General features: G+C 51.4%; 1 protein-coding gene and 1 pseudogene across 5 annotated transcripts in view; both read left to right on the forward strand.

Moving 5' to 3' along the window:
- Positions 1–19074, forward strand: part of ZNF362 (zinc finger protein 362) — a 37740-nt gene extending 18666 nt beyond the window's left edge. For 2 of the 5 annotated variants that reach the window (XM_032640529.1, XM_032640514.1), the window contains exons 2-8: positions 147–210; positions 354–600; positions 3974–4295; positions 5022–5246; positions 14091–14169; positions 14286–14444; positions 17468–19071. In XM_032640529.1, coding sequence (XP_032496420.1) covers positions 148–210; positions 354–600; positions 3974–4295; positions 5022–5246; positions 14091–14169; positions 14286–14444; positions 17468–17584 — 1212 coding nt within the window. In that variant the 5' untranslated portion in view covers position 147 and the 3' untranslated portion in view covers positions 17585–19071. Of the gene's footprint in view, positions 1–146; positions 211–353; positions 601–3973; positions 4296–5021; positions 5247–14090; positions 14170–14285; positions 14445–14519; positions 14568–16545; positions 16599–17467 lie in introns of all 5 variants that reach the window. The other 3 variants (XM_032640538.1, XM_032640546.1, XM_032640521.1) reach the window with 3 other exon arrangements.
- Positions 18218–19293, forward strand: LOC116757990 (annotated as a pseudogene).
- The last annotated feature ends 2305 nt before the right edge of the window (positions 19294–21598 follow it).

Consider the following 21598-nt stretch of genomic DNA (forward strand, 5'->3'; position numbering starts at 1 on the left):
AGGCCTGCTCCGCTGCGGGGTGAGGGTCCCACGGGGGCAGGGATCCCAGACACTGGCCCAGACTTGAGTGGGTGTAGCTGATGGGGGCTCGCCCCTGGCCAGTGGGGAGCGCCCTCTTCCCTGTGACAGTCGCTCTCTCCCCGCAGGATGGCCGAGCCTCGATTTAACAACCCCTACTTCTGGCCCCCTCCTCCAACCATGCCCAGCCAGGTAAGACGGAGCGTCGCCCCTCCCGCCACCCTCCCCCTCTCGGAGCTGCTTTGATTTGCCCCGGGCTTTGGCTGCGGGGTGAGGGGTTCGCGGGTGGCCCGGCGGCCCAAGCCCCCTCAGTACCTCTCCTCTCCCGCCCGCAGCTGGACAACCTGGTCCTGATTAACAAGATCAAGGAGCAGCTGATGGCGGAGAAGATCCGGCCGCCTCACCTGCCGCCCACGTCGGCCTCGTCGCAGCAGCCGCTCCTCGTGCCGCCGGCGCCGGCCGACAGCAGCCAGGCCGTCATGTCGCTGCCCAAGCTGCAGCAGGTGCCGGGGCTGCACCCGCAGGCCGTGCCGCAGCCTGACGTGGCGCTGCACGCGCGGCCGGCCACCAGCACGGTCACAGGTACCGCGGGGCCGGGTCGGGGGTGCTGGTGAGGGCTGGGCGGAGACTACCTGGGAGGGGCGTGGCCAGGATACCCTGCGGCTGGGCGGGCTGGGGCGGGCCGGCAGGGCCTGGGGCGGGGGTGGAGCTTCCAGACTTCCTTCCATCCTGTACCCTGACGTAGCGCCCAGCTAAGCCACCTGGATGGGACGAGGTTGGGTCACTGCCCGTCGGGGGATCACCAAGGAAGCCAAATCCACGTAGCTATTTCAGGAATCCAGAGGAGAGCCCTAACCAGACTTGGGGGGTGAGGGGTGAGGGGTGAGGGAAGACTTCCTTGGAGGAGTCCCTATGCAAGGAAGGGTTGGTGGTTGACTAGGGAAATGGAGCAGGAGGAGGAAATAACATGTGCAGAGCGAGTAGAAAGCAAGAGTAGGACAGTGTCCGGGTAGGGAAGATCAAAAGATGATGATAACAACCATAATATGGCGGGCTTCCCTGGTGGCGCAGTGGTTGAGAGTCCGCCTGCCGATGCAGGGGACACGGGTTCGTGCCCCGGTCCGGGAATGATCCCACATGCCGCGGAGCGGCTGGGCCTGTGAGCTATGGCTGCTGAGCCTGTGCGTCCGGAGCCTGTGCTCCGCAACGAGAGGGACCACAACAGTGAGAGGCCCGCGTACCATCCAAAAAAAAAACCAATCATAATATGGCAGTTAACTCCAGGTGAGCACCTGTATATGTTCACCAGTATTCATGTTATTACTCCCAGCCGTTCTGTGAGGTGGCTACTGTTAGGTTGACTTAAAGAAAGAGTTGCATGTGATTCACTCCTAACGTTTCCATTGAACAGATGAGCAAACTGAGGTCCAGTTTCACAGCCAGTAAGAGGCAGAGGCAGGCAATGTGGTTCCAGAGCCCATGTGTGAACCCTTTTGCTCTACCGGTTCTGCTGAGGCTGGAAAAGAAGCAGGCACCAGACTGGGAAGGGCCCTGGGGGCCACCTGTGCAGCTTGGATTTCACCCTCAGGCAGTGGGAGCGTGGAAGGTTTTTAAGTAGGCAAGGGAAATGCTCAGATTCGGGTGAGAAAGCTGGGGCTGGCTATAAGGTGGAGACTGGCTCGGTGGCAGGGAGAGCTGCAGGAGAGGGTGGTGGCCTGGACAAGGCAGCCACAGAGGGATGGAGAGAAGGGGACAGATGTGAGGTATATTGAGGAGGGAGAGTGGACAGGGCTTGGTGCTGGGCTGGGTGTAGGGGTGAAGAGTGGGAGGGGGCAAGGGAGACTCCCAGTCACTGCCAGTGAGATGGAGTCGTAGGAGGGGGAGCGGGGTGGGGGAAAGATGTAAGCCCAGTCTTGGATAGATTGAGGCTGGGGGCTGGGGGGACATCTGTCACGAGGCTGGGCTGCCTGGTGCCCACCTCAGAGCCTGGTGGACAGGCTTTCCCTAGTGGCCACTGTATCTGGGCTGTTGTTCCTCCTCTGGCCGGCCCCGCCGCCAGCCAGATGCCTGTGCCTCTCTTCCCCTCTCCCTCCTGCCTCTCGGAGATGCCCAAGAGCCATGGGGCCCCGTCAGCCTACCCCCAGGCCGCAGCCACCCTCTGCACATTCCCTCCTTATTATGACCTTATTAAATTTATTTTTCATTATAAAAGTAATATTTAAAAAGTAATATAAGCATATTAAGGGAAATTTGGAAAAAAGAGAAACTAAGAAAAACACTCATAATCCCCAGCTCATAACCCAGCAGCTTAGAGAGCCTTTTAGTCCATTTCCTTCCTTTTCCATCTTTTTTGTTTTGTTTTTTAATATTTGGGCGTGTTCTGATGAGCTTGTGGTAGGGCTGTACCCATGACTTGAACTTTCTTTTCCTACTCACCATTCTATCGTAAACATATTTAGTGCATTTTTTATTATAAAGGTAACTCATAGTCATTATAGAAAATTTAGAAATTGCAGACAAGCTAAAAGGAGAAAAAAAATTAACCCTCGTCCTACTGTTGTTAGCATTTTCATATGTTTTCTCTATAATTTATTTTATTTTATCCTTTAATCACAGATGTAAAAAATGGATGAATTCACCAGGTAAAAAATTCAAATAATATGGAAGCAGATAAAGTATGAATATCTCCTTTTACCAACAAATTCTTCTCCCTCCCCACAGGGAACCACAATTTATACACAGTTTACTTTGGTGTGTCTCTTTTCTGATCTACTCCTGTGCTTTCACACACACCTACATTATCTGTATATACATATGTAGTTTGGATGCGTGCTTTTTGAAATAGGTGGGTTCATACTGTGTGTGTGGTTTATTAGTTTTTCACCTGGCAGCATGTCTTGGCATTCTCTCTACGTCACTGCGCATCTATCTTGTTTTCATGGCTTCCCTGTTCTCCGTATTGAGGATGGACCGCATCTCTTTACATAGTCCCTGCTGAGAATAGCAGGTTGTGTCCAGTTTTGTCTGATCACAGTTTTGTGTGGAAGGTCCAAGTACGCAGATCTGTGTGCTTATGTGCAAATAAATATCTCTGGGTGATTTCTAGAATTAGAATTCCTTCGTCACAAGTTTTGTACATTTGAAACTTTCATAAACTCTTGCCAAACCACCCTCCATTAAGGTTGATAAACGTACACTCCCAGCATGTATGACACACACACTGTTGCCAACTCTGGATATTATCTTTTTCAGTGCACAAATTTTGGGTTTCTTTTTTTAAAAAAGCATAGTCTTAATCATGTGATAGATATCATTTTCATCTTTTTGTGTACTTTACCTGATGTTGTAAATGTTTCTAGTCCCCTCGTTTTTAAAAGAATAACTTTTATTACAGAAATTTTAAAGAAAGGAAAAAGTTCATTGTCAAAGTATCAGAAAGTACAGTTAAGCCAAAAAAATTGTTTTAAAATTACTAATTCTACCATCCGTATCACATTTTGGTGCATCTCCATCTCCTACTTAACTTTTTCTGTGGCTTAAAATTTTCCTTTTTTTACAAACATAATCTCCTTTTTAATGGGCAGTTAATGTTCAGTAGAGGAGATTGATCACAATTTATTAAGCCCTTCCCTAATATTGCATACTTCAGTTGTCTCTAATTTTTGCTATTATAAATAACACAGTAGTGGACATCTTTGTGCCTCAGTTTTGTTTTTGGTTTTTTTTTGGGGGGGGGTGATTTCCAAAGTGCACCCGTTACAGATGATAGGACTCAGTTTAGTCCTTAGGTATCTAAGGAATCTTACACATACACAGTTCTCATTTGTACCCCTGAGTAATAATTTACAAAGGGAAGGGGAGGCTCAGAAAGGCTGGTGACCTGCCAGAGTCACACAGCTGGGTGGTGGGGACTGAGCCGGCCTCTGCAGCTGCCCCCACCCCCGTGTCTTCGCAGGTCTGGGGCTCTCTTCCCGGACCCCGGCTGTGAGCACATCTGAGTCGAGTGCGGGAACGGGTACCAGCACCCCATCCACACCCACCACCACCAGCCAGAGCCGCCTCATCGCCTCGTCCCCCACCCTCATCTCAGGGATCACCAGCCCCCCCCTCCTGGACTCCATCAAGACAATCCAGGGCCACGGCCTGCTTGGCCCCCCCAAGTCCGAGCGCGGCCGAAAAAAGATCAAAGCGGAGAATCCAGGGGGGCCGCCTGTCCTCGTAGTCCCCTACCCCATCCTGGCCTCGGGCGAGACTGCCAAGGAGGGCAAGACGTACAGGTGGGGGTCTCGGTGGGAGGGCATCCAGGTGGGCTTGGGTTAGAGGCCAGTGCCTCAGGCTGCAGCAGGGGCCCATCAGTGGGGCACTGCAAAGAGGGGCCCCAGAAGCGGAGGGTGAGGGCTACGTTCCAGAGGGGCGGGGTCTCCTGGCTCACCCCGCCCACAACCCTTCAGAGGTGGTCTCTGTCTGGGGCCGCCCTCACCACAGCCTGGGATGTCGACAGTCTGTTTCCTACACTCTTCAAGCAGTGTTCTGAACGCTCAACGTTAGAATCATCTGGAGAGCTTTCCAAAAATGCCAGTGCCGGGGCGCACCCCCAGAAGTTCCGATTTAACTTGCTGGAGGGAGACATGCGGAGGCCCCCAGGTCAGACTTTCTTGAAAGCTCCCCAGAAGATTCTAAAATACAGCCAGGGTGGAGAACTTCTCACCAGGAGTGCTGGAGCCCCTCCCCCAGAACCATGAGTCACTAGCCTCTCTTCCCTGTGAGGTGTAAGCCTGCTCCCCAGCCTGCTGTACATCTGTCTCCAGGGGGAGGACCTTTGGCCTCCAGATTGGAGGGTGCCCAGGCTGGGGGCCTGCCCGTGCCCCCTGGACCCTCCCAGGAGAGCTCTGTCCCTGGTGCAAGGTCTCTCTGACGTAGAAGGTCACCCCTGAGATGTCCAGGCACGGGGCTGGGGGTGGGGGCGGGAATCTTCGCGGTATGAATCTGCTTCTTGCCCACAGGTGTAAGGTATGCCCGCTGACCTTTTTCACCAAGTCTGAGATGCAGATCCACTCCAAGTCGCACACAGAGGCCAAGCCCCACAAGTGCCCGCACTGCTCCAAATCCTTTGCCAACGCCTCCTACCTGGCCCAGCACCTGCGCATCCACCTGGGCGTCAAGCCCTACCACTGCTCCTACTGTGATAAGTCCTTCCGACAGCTCTCCCACCTCCAACAGCATACCAGGTGAGTGGCCAGCCTTGTGCTGCCCCGATGCAGCCAGTTTTAGCTCAGCACCTACACCTGGTGCGTGGACCTGGTGCAAGGAGGGACAAGGACCTTCTCTAGGTGTCCGTTGCCTTCAGGGTCAAGACCAAACTGTTTTGCTTGTCATTCGAGGCCTTTTATGATATGGCCTTTGTGGACATCACTTCCCACTGTTGCTCACCTGTAAGGTCTTTGCACGTGCTGTGTCCTTTACCTGAAACACCCTCCCCCTACTTTATCCTGTTTTTCTGGCCCTCTCCTATCCATCTCTCAGTAAAGCTTCCTCCAGGAAGTCCTCCCTGGCCCCCCTGAGCTGGTTCCACAGGCCCTGGGCTTCCCCATCCCAGCAGGGGTAGACTGTCTACTACTTGCCTGGTTATTTGCCCACCACCCCCAATATATTGAGGGTTCTTGAAGGCGAGGGCTTGGTCTCCTCCGTTTCCACATCCCCAGTGGGTGGCACATAATAAACATTGAGGCATGTGTTTAATATTTGTGGAATAAATAGAACTGGCTTTTACAGGGCATATGATTCATCCATTTAACAAGTATGTACAAGAGGTGAATTGTAAATATGTATGCCAGACGCGCCCCTAGGTCCTGGGGATACAGCACTGAACAAAACAGACACAGATTCCTGCCCTCTTAGGGTGTACAGTCTAGTCGAAAGCATGAACGGGGGATTCAGAGATAGACATGCTTTAAGGAAAGAGGTTTTTGCAGGGGAGTAGAGACATCAGAAAGACTGGCTCGCCAAATAAAAATACCATAGGTATTTAAATAAAGTAAAGGTTATCAAATTACAATTCATCTCTTCAGAGGGGAAGAAACACAGCCGTTTTCTCACATGATGGTTCTCATCTATAAGCACGGCTGTGTGTCTGCCAGTATCAGCACTGGCGGGGATAAAATTGTTTTTGCTGTGGAGTCTGTAACTCACAGAAAGTGCTCAAGGTTTTCTTTATTTGGGGCACTAAGGCTAGACACAGGGACCTTAGGTTTTGTTTTGTGGTGTTGTTATTTATTCATTTCTCTCCATTGTCTTTGTTTGCTTTATCCCAGGGGGCAAGATGTTTTGTCTGTTTCTCTTGACTTTGGGGCATGATCAGTAGGTTTGATAGTAAGGAACAAATGACAGGATAGCGGGCAGGGTGGCATCAGTCTGCTTTTCTCGTCCCCATGCCTCCTGAGGCGTGGATTTGACCACGTAGATTTGTTTCAGAAATTTTCTGATTTTGTCATGAATTTATTTTTTGACGTTTGGCTAGTTTTATGGACATAGGTGTGTGTAATGAGGTGCTGATCAATGAACAGTGTACTCCTGGTTGTGTGGTTACTAAAATTAGAGCATGCGACCCCAGGGTTTGAGAGTTAACTTCTGTCAGGAGATTTTGTAAAGCCCCCAGGTCATAATTTTAATCTGTGTATGTGTGAAAAAAATTCTTCTTATCATATTATCTAATCTAAGATCTATCTAAGTTCCTGTCTAAGATCCACCCATTTCACCTCTCGTCAGGTTGTGCCTATACAACCTGTAATGGGAAGGGTACCGTCTTTTCGGAGAATTCCAAGTTTGTCAGTGTTTCTGGGCTAAGCAGGAATGACTTTTCCCATAACCTTAAAGGCAAGGATTCCACAAGCCATGGAGTAGATTCAGTTCAGTTTCCTGGAAGCCTGGGGAGGCTACATTCCCACTTACAAAGTACAGGCCTTGTTTCTTACTATCAGGCTTATCATGCCTAATTAAATCAAATTTGTCGTTAAATGTGACATTTCTGGCATGGTCATGGTTACAAATTTGATTTACCCAATTATATCCTGTTAGGAAGGAGGACAGATTCTTAGTGAACCTATTTACAGAAACTAATGGTCATAAAGAGGAAAAGGTCTCAGTAAAGGCACTTTGAATATTTTTTAGCAATTGTTCTGAGTAGTTTTGTAGACAAGGCCAATAGTGTTTTTTCAATAGGACCATTATTTTAAAATTTCCTTGATAATTCATTAGTTTATATCTATGTTAAATCTGTATAGTCCTCCTGCTGTGCGCCCCCCGCCCCCAAATTCTAAAGGGTTAGCTGGAGCAAGACACCATTTAAGGAATATCCTATTCCAGTTTGTTCAAATATAGCCTCCTAAATTGAAGATTAGGGATAGATCAAAGAAAAAAAAAAGGGGGGTTTTCTCACATGCCCATTAGAAAATAGAACATTAACCACAATTAAATCACTTTCATGCAGTCCTAGGTCATAATTCCTGTTCCTCAGTCTTGGGGAAGTTAGTCCGCTCTGCAAAGTTGTCTGCTTCTGGACTAAAGACTTGGTTCCTGCTTTGGCCTTGCGCAGTGTCTGGTCATGGTGATGGGTCATCTTGGAAGCTTGTGCCCCATGTCTCTTCCCAAAGCGTAAAGAGCCAGGTGCACTGGTACAGCCCTCTACTGAGGCCGTCAGCTCTTGATGTTTCTTTCAGAAGACTCAATCTCTGACCTGAAGCACAGGCCTTGAGGCAAGTGTGAGGGAGGGAACCAGACCTGTTGAGAAGACTAAATGACTCTGGGCCATTTATTATATAACCAACAGTATCAGAATGGAGAATAGAGGCCTCTATTAAGGTATAATGTATGATCAGTTGTTCAGATTCAGAGCATATTATAGGCAGCAGGGGTGTTGACACATTGTCACGGTCTTTTAATTGATCTCATAAAGCATGTGTTATGATTGGCACTAAAAAGCATAGTTAAATCTAGAAAAAAAATCTTTTTAAAGACATTTCTCTGTGGATATTAATGGTACTAGTCTCTGTACATGAAAACAAGTTGTTAGGTTTTTTCCATCCATCTTAAAAAGTATACATATATATATTATATGCAATTATATATTATATATGATATTACTCTATATTATATTTATGTGAATTATATGTAATTACATATATACACACACATAAAATTAACTCAGGGAGATTGAGCTTCTTTTCTTTTGATCTGCCAACTTTCTTATGCTAGACACTTCATAGGCCAGCTCTCATTCTAGTGTTTGGCTAATTCAGATGTGGAGAATACAAAACATGCCCTCACTGGGAGCTTTTATAAAGTGGGGGAGCGAATCTTTGGTGTTGCCCAGTGGCCAGCTGGAAACTCCAAGCACATCTCGGTGTAAAAGTTCCCTTGATATTTTATTATTCTGAAGGTGGGGCCTGGGTTTGAGAAAGGCTGTAGCACAAAGTTGGTAGAGTAGGCAGAACAGGAGCATCAGTCTGGTAGGAAATAAGCACAGTAGCAAGTAATAATTAGTAAGAATCCCAGTGTTTTCAGAAGTAGACATTTGTTTGAAAATACTATTTAAGACCATAACCAAAGAAGCAAGAAAAAATTAATAGGCTCTTGAGGGGAGAGTGTTTTTAAATTTATTTATTTAATTTATGTATTATTTTTGGCTGTGTTGGATCTTCGTTGCTGTGCGCGGGCTTTCTCTAGTTGCAGCAAGTGGGGCTTCTCTTGTTGCGGAGCACGGGGTCTAGGCATGCAGGCTTCAGTAGTTGTGGCACGCGTGCTCAGTAGTTGTGGCGCACAGGCTTAGTTGCTGCGAGGCATGTGGAATCTTCCCGGGCTAGGGCGTGAACCCGTGTCCCCTGCATTGGCAGGCAGATTCCTAAGCACTGCGCCACCAGGGAAGCCCAAGGGGAGAGTGTTTTGTCAGAATGTTCCTTGTTCAGGGATTGCTCTCTGTTCCTGAGGGCACCATTTTTTTCTCCCTCTATTTTTTTCTTTTGAGTGATTTGAGTTCATAGCGGTTGGAAACCAAACAAGCAACATAAGAGGGTCCTATCAACATTTAGAGACAAATTATTAGTCATTATGCAGTGGCGTATATAAAATTAAACTAGCGTGTCCTAACCCAGTGACAAAGAACCTGGTGTCCCTAGTGCCCGCAAGTCCCAGAATCCTTAAGACAAACAAACCAAAAAAAGCCAAACATAAAGAAGCAACCAGATTCCAGGTTGCTTTTCTCCCATTCCACAGAGACTCCTGTTCTTTGCCCCTTGATAGAGAACCAGACAGGGCTTATAATCAAATCCATCTTCTCAACGTTATGCCAATAATAAAGGGGGTAAAAGAAGGTCATGTCAAAACAGAACCAGCCCCGGTCAAGTAATAAAAATAGAGCTAGAAGCAGGTTGAGCAGGATCCCGCCTGGGAGTTGAGACAGATGTGCCTGGCAGCATGTGACGGTTCATGTAGTTGAACGGCGCTGGCAGTTCTGGAGCATCTTGGTGGGACCTCTGTCTGTGAACGGAAGGCAACAAGACAAGAAAAGCAGGTGACTTGCAAAGTGCTTGCAGAAATCCAGACTTCAGAAGGATCGGCCCTGTAAATTATAAATACGTGTATTTAAGGGGAAAAGTAACAGGAATTTGTAGTGAGTCTGTTCACGGTAGAGCTACAGCAGTAGTCTCGTGCAGTTAGCATCTGGATGAGATCACACATCTGTAGATATCACGAGGCCGAAGTCAGGGGATAACCCTGTTTTATGAAGGAGTTAGTAAGGTATAAGAAAGGGCTCAACGTTTTACCTGTTTGGGGAACGTATGCTAGACAAAGTGACCCTGGATTTGTTGGTTTATTCAGTGGTTTTTGCCTGTGTTTTCCTTCTCCTGGCTGTGCGATGTTGTGTACATGTGTGGTGATAATTGTGACAGGGGTAGGTTTTCTCAAGTGTGATGATAGTGATGGTGATAACATCCTAGCAACAACTGTTCGTTGTCAGAGAGCTCCTAAGTGCCCAGCCCTGCGTAAGATATTTACATATGAGGTGTCCGTGAAGTCCTTACAAATCTGAAATAACAAATCTGAAAAGTGCCACGGAGAGGCAGCCATCTTGAGGAAGGTCCACTGTCACATCTACCACCGTTTTAGTTACAAAGCACAGTGGGACTGAAGCCATTCACTATAACGTGCCACTTATAACCTGGAAAATAAAGGATAAATGATAACTAATGAATCCTCGATAATTTTATTTAAACATTGAATAAATTCCCCCTTTGTGTTTTTCATAAATTGTTTGTCTTAAAGAGACACGAGTGTATTAAAAACTAACACTGGGGGGACTTCCCTGGCGGTCTAGCGGTTAGGATTCCGCGCTTTCACTACTGAGGGTGCGGGTTCAATCCCTGGTCGGGAAATTAAGATCCCGTGAGCCGTGCGGTGCAGCCAAAAAAAACCAAACCAAAACAAAACTAACACTGTGAAACTGTCTTAGGAACGCCCTTTCAGTAAGTTACAGTCCTTACAGTCCTTATTATTATCCCCGTTTTAGAGGTGAGGAAACTGGGGCTCGGGAGGCACAGTTGCTTGGCCAAGGCCACACCAATAAGAGGAGGCAGAAGCGAGATGTGAGCCAGAGCGCCGAGGAGCAGCCCTGCCTTGGAGGAGGGAGGGGGCTGGGGATGTTGGCTGCAGAAGAAACTCAGGTGGGAGCGAGGTCCAGGCAGGAGAGCAGGGCTAGTCTTCGGGGCCCCGGGGTGGGGCTGGGACAGTGGGGGTGAAGGAGCAGCCCAGGGGCCCCCATTTCAGCTCAGCTTCCCTGCGCCTGGAATTGGTGGGGAGCTCCCCATCACTACAGATGTGGGAGTCAGGCCTGGCTGCCCGCCTAGTGGGGAGATGCCCTGCAAAGAGAGGACTCTGATGTTGGGATTGAGGGCTTGGCCTTGACTTGAAATTCAGGGGTGAAGAGCTCAGGGGCCAGTTATCAGGGGGAAACTTTGCTCCCTGAAGCCATCCTGAGGCCCAGTGCTGGCTGCCATGCATAATGACAGATCAGTGGTCAGAGGCTGGCTCTGGGCCAAAGGAACTCCCACCATGCACCGGGAGGCTGGTGGATGTGAAAACTTCCGTGAAAGGGGGAGGTATGTAATGGAGGTTGGGGAGGATAATCGGAGTCAAGGGTTGAAGGGTCCATAGCCCTCTCTCATGAGAGATGGGAATGGTGTTCCCAGCAGGAGGAACGGCACGAGCAAAGGCTCAGAGACTTGCTGGGGGGTGTGGATTTGGATTCTGTCCTGGAGAAGGGGGAGACAGTAGGGGAGACCATGACAAGGTCAGGTCCCTGCGCTGCTGCTGTGGTGGAGGGGAGAGGCTGAGGCCGGGAGTCCAAGAAGGAGGCTGGGCAGCTGTGGCACTTGGGGAGGAGGCCAGAGGAGCAAGGTCCTGAGGTAGGGTCTGATGTCCCTGTAGAACCATCCATCGGTCAGTCAACAAACACTTGTGAAATACCCTTGAGGAATGGGCGTTGTTGATTATGTGGAACATATTACTATTGTCAGTAACTGACTTCAGGAGGAAAGAACTCACCTTCCTATGTACCGAGTCCTCTTTGCTGAGCCTGTGCCAGGCCCTGGGACGATGGTGGTGAACGAGACCAAGGGCATCTTGCTCTCAAGGAGGGAAGCAGCTTAGAAAACAGTGACTAGACATTGACAAAATATGTGCCCACACACAGACTTCTGCTCAGGGGTGGGCTGCAGGGGCCAGGTCTAGTCTGGAGGGTCAGGAAAGGCTGCCACGATCAAGGGGCTTTTATACTGAGAACATGAGTCTGGGTTTTAGCTAGGCATTAGCTGGGGGAAGAGTGTGCCTGGGAGAGGATCAGCCTGGATACCAGACGGAAGGTAGGAAGGGACTTGGAATGCTGGGGCGGGGGGCGTGGAGGGAGGTGGTGGGCCTGGAGCCTTGGGGCAGGGAAGAGGGATGACTTGGGCAGCAGTGGGAGGCGAGGATTCTGGGGTGGGCGTTGTGGAATTTAAAACAAAATCAGCAGATGTTCTGGGGTCCCTCGGTCCCCTCTGCCACCGAGTTCCACAGCCCTGGAGGGGAATGAGGATGGGATGAAATGGAGGGATTCTGGCGGCAGGCGGAGCCGGTCCAGATGACCCTTAAGGTCCTTCTGTTGTAGAGATGGGGTGCAGTAGCCTGGGATGATGTCCCCAAACACGTGACACCCCCAAATGTGCAGGTAGAATAGGGTTCCTCAGAACTGGGCCAGCCCATTTCCACCTGGCCTGTCTCCGTGCAGCCTGAGATGAGCCGTCTCTGCCTTTGGGGTTCTCCGTCTAGTAGAGGAGACAGAGGAGGGGCGGCCTCGCTGCTGAGGATGCAGCCAGGGCACAGGGGTGGCGGGCAGAAGCATCAATCAGCCGTGGTTGCCAGATGAGAAATGGTCCTCTGACCAGGACGCAGGGTGCAGGAGCAGGGAGGTGAGGCCGAACCACACGTGAAGGGCTTCAAATGGCACACTAGGGAATTCAGACTGTCACTGTTCACAGTGGGCAGTCAAGGTCGTGGGCTTACTGACGGCAGGGAGTGTTCTTTATTACAGCCTGGCCAGCATGGGGCCTGGCCTGGGGGACCTTAGTTTGTCTGACGAGTCTGTTGATGGGCGGAGCAAACCCAGGGCGGGCTGTGGCTTTAGGGAAGGAGCCAGACCGGGTGGTCAGAGCTGGACTCTCCCTCCACCTAATGCTGATGGGCAGCTTAGGCAAAAGAGTTTCAGGTCCAGTCTGCATTTCATTACCTACCTGCTTGGCACAGGGTTTGCCAGAGCAGGTGACTGAAGACAAGCCCAGGACAGCAGGGAGGGCCTCCCGTCCCGGTGTGTGCGCCTCGCTCCCCAGCCCCGTTTCTACACCCCATCCCGGTCCTCCTCCATCCTCACCTGGCTGCTGGACCAGCACAAGCCGCAACAGCCAGCAGAAAGCCCGGCCATCAGCCTGCAAGTCACTGCTCCCAAGTCTCCTTCTCAGTGAGGACCCCGACCACCCTATTTAACCTTGTACCCTCCCCGTGCACTCACGACCCCCCTCACCTGCTCTGCTTCTTCTCACAGCACGTATTACCTTCTACACGCACTTTACTTACTTATTTCATGCTCATTGTTTCCACAAGGCAGTGGGTTTTTTCTGTTTTGTTCACAGATATGTTCCAAGCACCCAGGGTGGTGCCTGGCACACGGGTGCCTGATACAACAATTGTTAAATGAATGAATAATAGTAATACTGGCAAGTGGTGATGGAGCCCTGACTCTGTGCCAGTACTTGGCTAAGCCCCTTCCACATATTATCTAATGGAATCTTCACAAAGCCCAATGAAGTAGGGACTGTATTTTTATACCCATTTTGCAGATAAGGAAACCGAGGCTCAGTGATTTGACCAAGGTCACCCAGCTAGTAAATGGTAGAGCCAGTGTGAGGACAAAAAGGGGCTCACAGGAAGGACACAGAGGCTGACTTTCAGGGCCACCCTGTCCTGCATTCTCTCAGTAGCTGGGGTGACCAGGTAGCCATGTGGGGAAGAGGCAGGAAATAGAAATGGGGGGCCAATTAGAGGGTGATGTTTCCTGAGAGAAAGAGGCAGGGTGGGCAGCGAAGGTCCTGGCGAAGCTGTGAATCTGCCCTTTTCAGTGGGTGGTCTGCAGGTGGCTGTTTTAGAAGAGGGGCAGAATGCCGTCAAAGCAAGACTGCCATGATTAGCTGGGGGCCTGGGCGGGCTGTCTGAGTGGGTGCTGGTGGAGGGCCGGGTTCAGCGGGGCCCTGTGGGGAGGGAGCGTGGAGGCCCTGGTCACAGAATGGCTGTGGGAGGCCAGAGAAGAAAGGACGCGGGTAGCCTTTGAAGACCCAGCTCTTGCCTGGGGCTCACTCTGGGGAGAGTGTGTGGAGCGGGGAGCCTGGGAGGCTTGGGGGCCAGAGGGGTGTGCAGGCTAGCCGAGGGCTTGGGGCTGGAGCTGGCCTGGGGGACCTGTCAGGGATGCCACCTCACTGGGCTGCCTGTTGCAGAATCCACACAGGCGACAGACCCTACAAGTGCCCACATCCTGGCTGCGAAAAGGCTTTCACTCAGCTCTCCAACCTCCAGGTGAGTGCCGGCCTGCCTCAGCCAGGTGCACAGCCCCTCCTCCCCAGGGGAGCCTAAGGAGGGGGTGGGGCTGGGGGAGTCCAGCCAGCTCCCGACCCCTGCTGTGCTCCCCGCAGTCTCACCAGCGCCAGCACAACAAGGACAAGCCCTACAAGTGTCCCAACTGCTACCGGGCCTACTCGGACTCCGCCTCCCTGCAGATCCACCTCTCGGCCCATGCCATCAAGCATGCCAAGGCCTACTGCTGCAGCATGTGCGGGCGGGCCTACACCTCGGTGAGTGCGGGGCCCCCGGGAGCCTCTCCCTCTCCCCGGCCTCCTCAGACCTGTACTGACGCTCCCATTTTCCAGACGAGGAAACTGAGGCTGAGAGAAGGGCAGTGACTTCCCAAGATCACAGTGAGTGGCAGAGCCAGGGCTTCTGCTTTCCACTTCTGTTTTCGGCTGCCTCAGGCCGACCTCTCCCCAGGCAGCCTCTCGCCTGGCTTCTGGAGACGTGGTTTCTTCCAGGCAGTGTGGGGTGGTGGGCGGGGAGGCTCTGGCAACCTGCTCCCCAGAGCCAGGGAGGGAGAAGGACCTTTCCCCACTGGGGAAGCTGCAACGCCCGTCATGCCCACAAGGTGGCACAGTGACCTGGCCCAGAGCCACCGTCATTTCCCAGGAAAGGCCCACACAGGACCAGAAAGGTGCCAGTCCTCCATCCCTGGATGGGAATTTTCCTAAACAAGGGCCTTTCACACCCAAGAGAGGGAGTCCAAGTGAGTCACTTTTGTGTGTCCTTCTGGCTATGTGTGTCCAAATATTATGGTTAACAGACCCCCACGTGTACCCAGACTGATCCCCAAGCCTCAGTTTCCTCATCTGTAAAATGGAAGAGGTAATAGTTCTTAACTTCTAGGGCTGTTGGCTGGGCAGAGTCAGCGCCTGACAGACCTTAGCTAACACAATGATTTATTCACCCAGTGTTTGCTGAACACTTGTGCCAGGCACTTGGGAATCAGGATGAATCAAACAGACATATTCTTTGCCCCCAGGCAGGTTAGAGTCCACTTCTGGAGACAGACATTAAACAAGTAACCACACAAGTGGATATGTAATGACAAATCGTGGTAACTGCTCTAAGCAGGCTTTCTCAACCTCAGCCCATGTTGACATCTTTGCCGAGGGGGTGCTGTCCTGTGCGTTATAGGATGTTTAGCAACATCCTTGGCCTCTACCCACTAGCAACCCCTCCCTGAAAATGCCTCCAGACTTTGCAAAATGTCCCTGGGCTGGGGCGGGGGGGGGGGGGGATTGCCTCTGATTGAGAACCACTGCTGTAAAGGAAAAAAGGGAAACGTATGTTTTGAAAGGCAGCTGCAGGGAGGACAAAATGGAGTTGGGGAAGGGAGATGGGTTGGGATAGGTGTATGAGGAAGTAACATTTAGAGGAAGCCTTGAAGGTAATTGGCCAGATGAGGACGAGTGGAGCGGGAAGGACTTCCCGTGCAGGGGAACAGGGAATGCAAACACCCCCGACGTGGAACAATCGTGGTGTGTTCCGGGAACTGAAGGAAAATTAGGTCACATGAGGCTGTCGGTCCCTGTTAGGGAGCCTGGATGTTTTTCCTGGTGGAGTGGGGACCATGGGGAGGGGACTGTCCAGGAGGGTAGTTCTGAAAGTTCACTTTGGCTAGAGAGGGGCGCATGGTTTGCACCTTCCTATATGCGTCCCCTCTTAGAGGAGGGGCCGCCAGCGGTCACAGCCATGGTTCTTAGAGGGGATCTGAACTCTGGGGGGAAGGGGCTGTCATATCTCACCTGGCTTGAGGCCCCACAGAACAAGAATAATTACCTTTTTAAAAAAATATATATTAATGGATTGACTTTTAAACTACTTTAATACATAAAAGAAACATTTTAGAATAGTGAACCCTCGTGTTCCCATCAGCCCCCAGAGCCTGGCATCAGTCTATCCTGCCTCTTCCATATCCCTGTTTTTTGAGGTAAAATTGACATCACATTGTTCCATCTGAAAAATTTTCACTTTGTGTCTTTAAACATAAAGACTGCTTTTTTGAACTTAGCCACAGTACCTTTATAATACCTTAAAATGATTCACCGTAGTCCTTAATATCGTCAAATACCCAGGTGGTATTCACATTTTCATTTGTCTCATGGATGCCATAATTTATAATTTTATTTACTTAGAAATTTTATTTTTTAATCAAGATCCAAATAAAATTCTTACATTGCACTGGGTCAATATATCTTTAAACTATTGGTCCTCCACCCCACCTCAACACCACTCCCTTTTTTTTCTTTGCGATTTACTCATTGAAGAATAGTTTCCTAGTTTGGATTTTGCTGATTGCTGCCCTTCGCTGTTGTTTGATAGCGCTTTGCCACCACGTTTGAGGGCTTCCTCTGCCGGATTCTGAGCAAGCTGAGGTATGAGGCCAAGGAGTGACAGGTGGGAACCAGAGCACCACCTTAGTGTGAAAGCCTGTGGGCCTGCAGGTGAGCCTTGGGTCACCTCGCCTGCCCAGTCTTGGGTGCCTCAGGTCAGACTTAGCAGAGTCTGTGGCAGTGCTCACGGGATGCGGTGAGCATGCCCAGTTTAAGCTTCCCAAAGTCACCAATCAGATCAGGCCCCACTTCTTCCCAAAGGAGGATGGAGCATGGGGGTGCAGAGGCCGGGGCTCCCATCACCACCTAGAACGAAATGTAGAGACTAGGGAAGCAGTGGTCCCCTCAACCCTACTGCATGCTAAGAGCTCTACCCACATCACCACAGCAACCCTTTGAGGTTGTTCCTTCCCCGTCCCTGCCTGCAGAGGAGGAAACTGAGGCTTGGAGGGATAAGATGACTTGTCCAACATTCCACTGCTGAGAAATGGCAGAGCCAGGGTCAACTGAGGCCTACCGCTTCGCCCCCACTGGGAGAACCAGCCATATGGGGGCAGCTATGCTCAATCGGACAGGACTCCACTGCAGCCAGTTGGTAGACGGCAGCTGGCCTGGCCCTAGGGAGTTTTAGGTGGGCACTGCTGCGGGGTGAGCCTGGTGCCTGCCAGCTCTCTAGTCAGCACACTGTGGGCTCGGACTCTGGTAAATAAGCCAGCCCCCACTGCTGGCAGAGATGCAGCATCCCTAGAACCAATGCTGATGCCCGTCTGACCCCCCAAAGCTGTGGCTGTCCATCACTAGCCGGCCCACCTACCAAGGAGCCCTCCAGTGGCCGCTTGTGGGAACTGCAGCTCCCCCTGCACCCCTTGCCAGCAGTTGGTTGTAAGCTCTGAATCTCACCCCGCCCACAGGAGACCTACCTGATGAAGCACATGTCCAAACACACGGTGGTGGAGCACCTGGTGAGCCATCACTCGCCTCAGAGGACGGAGTCCCCCGGCATCCCGGTGCGAATTTCCCTCATCTGAGCCGACGCAAGGCGCCACCCCGCCCTGCCCACTGGCAGACACAGACCCAGGCAGCACCAGGCCCGACTCCCTCCAGGGGCCCTCCAGGAGCAGCCGAGCTCTCTCACGACCTTCCTGACCTTCCAGAAAGCCTGGGCCGCAGAAGCCCTGCCCGGTCCAGCTCCGGGTGCGGCCAGGCCAACTGCAAGATTCTGGACTGTTCTGGTGGCATCCAAAGACGATCTCAGAGCACTTTGAACCTCTCTGCTGGGTTTTCCTTTTGTTCCCCACCCTTCACTTGCTTCACTGTTCTTTTTTTTTTTTTTTTTTTTTTTAAGTTTGTTTTGGAAATAACAAAAAAGATATTTATTGGCCAAGAAGTTGGTGCTGCTAAGACCGAGAAATTAAAAGAACCGGACAGATGGACACAGAACCGGACAGATGGACACAGAGAACCAGAGGGCAGCGTGGGACCTTATCTTGCCACGGCCTCAGGTCTTGAGGGGAAGGCTCAAGCCTGGGTTTCTGGACTGCAAAGGGGGCCCCCAGGGGGGAGGGGCAGGAGGCAGCTGGAGTGAGCCGCTTGCCCCTGGGTGCCAGCTCGAGCCTCCAGAGCTGCGCCCTGGGCATCACTGAGCAGAGGGATGTGGCAGCTACCAGGGCTACCCAGTCTTCAGGAGACGAAATGAGAGGGGCCGGGAGGTCCACAGGACCAAAGGGTGCAGTGTTGGCTGGGCTGGGTGCAGGCCCAGGGAAACGGGGTGGGGTGGGCTGGGTAAGACCTGGCACCCCTGCTGCCCTGAAGACCACCCCAGTCTACCTCGGTGCTGGCCAAGAAACCTATTGGCTACCTCTCCCACCATCCCAGACTGTGGGCAGGGGGAGGGAGTGGGCCTGGGGCAAGGACCCCCCTCTCCAGAATTTCCTCCAGATGGGGCAGTGCCCAAGGAGGGGTTACTTGTCTTCCCTGCCATGGAGGGGAATCCCCAGCCCAGGCCCTAAGCCCCTGGGCAGGGAAGGGATCCTCGGGGAGGAGGGTCCCGGGAGCAGACCCTGCCCTCAGCTCCCACAGACACACCCCAATCTGAAAGCCATGCGTGTCCGTGTATATAGGAACCATGTACAGAGCCCGGAGAAGCCCCCCCTACATCCCCTGGGGAAAAAAAAAAAAAGAAAACTAGACAGAAACTCATCTATATATTCTGTATCTGGAGTTCCGTTTTGAATATTAACTGTGTTATTTTTATACACTTTTTAAGCCTTAACTCGCCATTGATTTACCAGTTTAACGTCTCCTGGGGTTTCTTTTCCCACGGGGTTCTCTGCCCCGCCCCCACCCCTTTGTTTGACTGGCGTCGTCTGATACTCAGTATTGTAGCTTTTTGTCCGCATGTTACTACCCTGTAAATATGCTGTTATACATACTGTTAACACCCCTTTGCTTTTTTCTATGGGACCTCCAGGCCACCATATTTAGAACTAGTTACCTTATTAAAAAAGAGAAAACAGTCTGTTGGCTTCTCAGTCTGCATCGTGGTGGCAGGGAGGTGAGGGCAGGTGCCCCTCAAGGCTTCAGGAACGAAGTGTGCGTTATATTGAAGGAAAGGGGTGGGGAGCAAAAAAAGTCAAACGTGGGGGAAGACACTAAAGGGGGCAAGAAACAAAGGAATTCCAAACCCTCTGCTCTTTGTATTTCTCTGTTGTGAAGAATAAACTGTACCTGCAGCCGGGTGGTGGCGGTGTGTGGCGTGCTCTGTGCGAGGGTGGGGCTGGGGGGCACCTTTCCACTGCTCCTCTCCCCTCCCCCGCCCCCCCCCAAGACTCGGGGAAGAAGGGAAATGCCCCTTCCTGCGTCCATCATTCACAGCCAAGGACCATGAGGGCTCAGAGGAGTGCGTTCCCAATGGTGGCTCATGGCTGAGTCACTTTCTCTCCCACGAGGCGGCTAGCACAGGGCCAGCCTTGATAAACTCTGGGGGAGTTCCTGCATCTCCGTCCTAGGCAATCAAAACAGTGGCCCCCTTGGGGAAGATGTGTGTGCAGGGGACTTCTTGGTCTCCTGGATCACTGGACTAGCTGGAGGCTGTGAGGCTGGAGCTGCTGCTGCTGCAGGAGCCCGAGGATGAAGCCGAGTCTGAACAAAGCCAGGTGGAGAGCCGGAGACATCATCGAGCCCTGAAGCTGTCCTGACCCCAGCACCGTCCTGTTACATAAGCCAGTATAATCCTCGTTAGGGTTGATCTTTCGTTTTCCTCAGAGTCAGTTGCTAAACGTTTACCACAGCACCACTGGCTGACTCTCCAATCAGATTCCTCATTCAGTGAGTTAGGAACAAGTTAGGCGATGGCGGGCACCTGAACGGGATAATCCTGTATGTGTGTGTGTGTGGGGGTGAGTGGTGGGGGGGTGCACGGGGTGCTGTGTTGGGCCAGATACAAGCGGAAGGACAAAGGAGGCAGAGAGAAGTGGAGACGGACAGAGGAGACTGAGGGCCAGCCAGTGGCAACCTTAGCTCCTGACTTTGGCTCCATCTTCTGGCTCACTCTAATTTCCTGCTTGTTCTCACATCAGTGAATTTATTTATGAGTTACCGTGTGACATCGGGTAAGTTAATTAACCTCTCTGTGCCCGATTTTCTCATAGGTAAAATGAGGGAAATAATAGTAACCAGTTGATAGGGTGCATATGAGGATTAAATGAACCAATAGATATCTAAGGCTTAGAACTGTGCCTGGTACATAGTAAGTACCCAATAAATGTAATTGTTATTATTTGATGTAGCCCTGATGGATCTATGTCCTTTACGATCAAGGAACCCTGACTAGACAGCTGGTGACGTTTGGGAATTTTGGGGGGTGACACCCGAGCTGGCATGGTAGGTGGGATGGCTGGACAGGTGTAGATTTTGCATGTAGCAGTGACACTCGGGGGACTGGGAGTCTGATTTTCACCGGCTCACCTGGAAGCTCTCAGGAGCTTACCCGGTCCCTGAGGGTCCCAGCGTGGGTGCTGAGGATACTGTTGATTAACAGGGACACTGATGGAAGCAGCGGCAGAAGGAGCTTGTCCCCTGTTTTTCCTGCTGCTGCCCTGAGCCTCTCTACACCTGAGCCTGCCCCACCCCGACCCTGGGCCTCTGGGCAAGACAAACGAGGTCCTCCACTCTGTTCTGTTTACCCCTCCCCCTCCTCAGGAAGGTCTCCACCCACAGCATGAGGCTCCCCCAGCCCAGCACCTGGAAACCCCTGACTCTCGCCATCTCTTCCTCTTTAAAACAGGAAATGGCTGTCCTTTGGCGACTCCTTTGCTCTCCACGAACTTTTTCTGCAGCATCACAACCCCTGCAAGGAGGGTGATTGGCATCCCCACTTTACATATGAGAAAACTGAGACTCAGCAAGGGTAAGGAACTAGTCCACAGCCACGCACAGAGTCAGAAGAGGAGCAGATTTCCATCCAGATCGTACTGTCCTGAGCTCAGGTCTCTGCTGGCCCAGGGCTCAGTGTGTGTGGCCCTTGGTGAATGATGCAGGCAGTGTAAGGTGGAGGACAGTCTCCCACCAGAGGAAGGGATGTCAGCCTATAGCCATCAAGCAATAACCTGTTCTTAGGCACACCTAGCCTGTTCTTAGCTCTAACCCAGAGTCCAAAGGGTCTTCTGGGTTCTGCTAATCTAGTTTAGGCAGGAGACACTGGGACCTTGGAACTGCTTGGGAGAGGGGAGATATCTCTTACATTATCAACAACTGGAAGTGTTTGTAAAAACTGTTACTATGTGAAAACCATCACAGTTGGCTTATAGCCAGAATTGCTGTCCTACCTGAAAATAGTGGAGCCTGTTAAAAATGCAAGGTCTGTGAGAACACTACACAAACGGGTCAGAAGACCTGGAGGTAAGTCCCACCCTCTCCGGGCCTCCGTTTTTCAACTGCCAGACAATATCTCAGGGACTTCCAGCAGATAACTTCCCCGTCCCTGCAGCTATTTCCCGGAGGGAACCACCTTTCCTGGAGAGCCTGATGACTTCAGGCTTCTG

Source organism: Phocoena sinus, chromosome 1 (assembly GCF_008692025.1).
Source record: "Phocoena sinus isolate mPhoSin1 chromosome 1, mPhoSin1.pri, whole genome shotgun sequence".
Taxonomy (NCBI): domain Eukaryota; kingdom Metazoa; phylum Chordata; class Mammalia; order Artiodactyla; family Phocoenidae; genus Phocoena; species Phocoena sinus.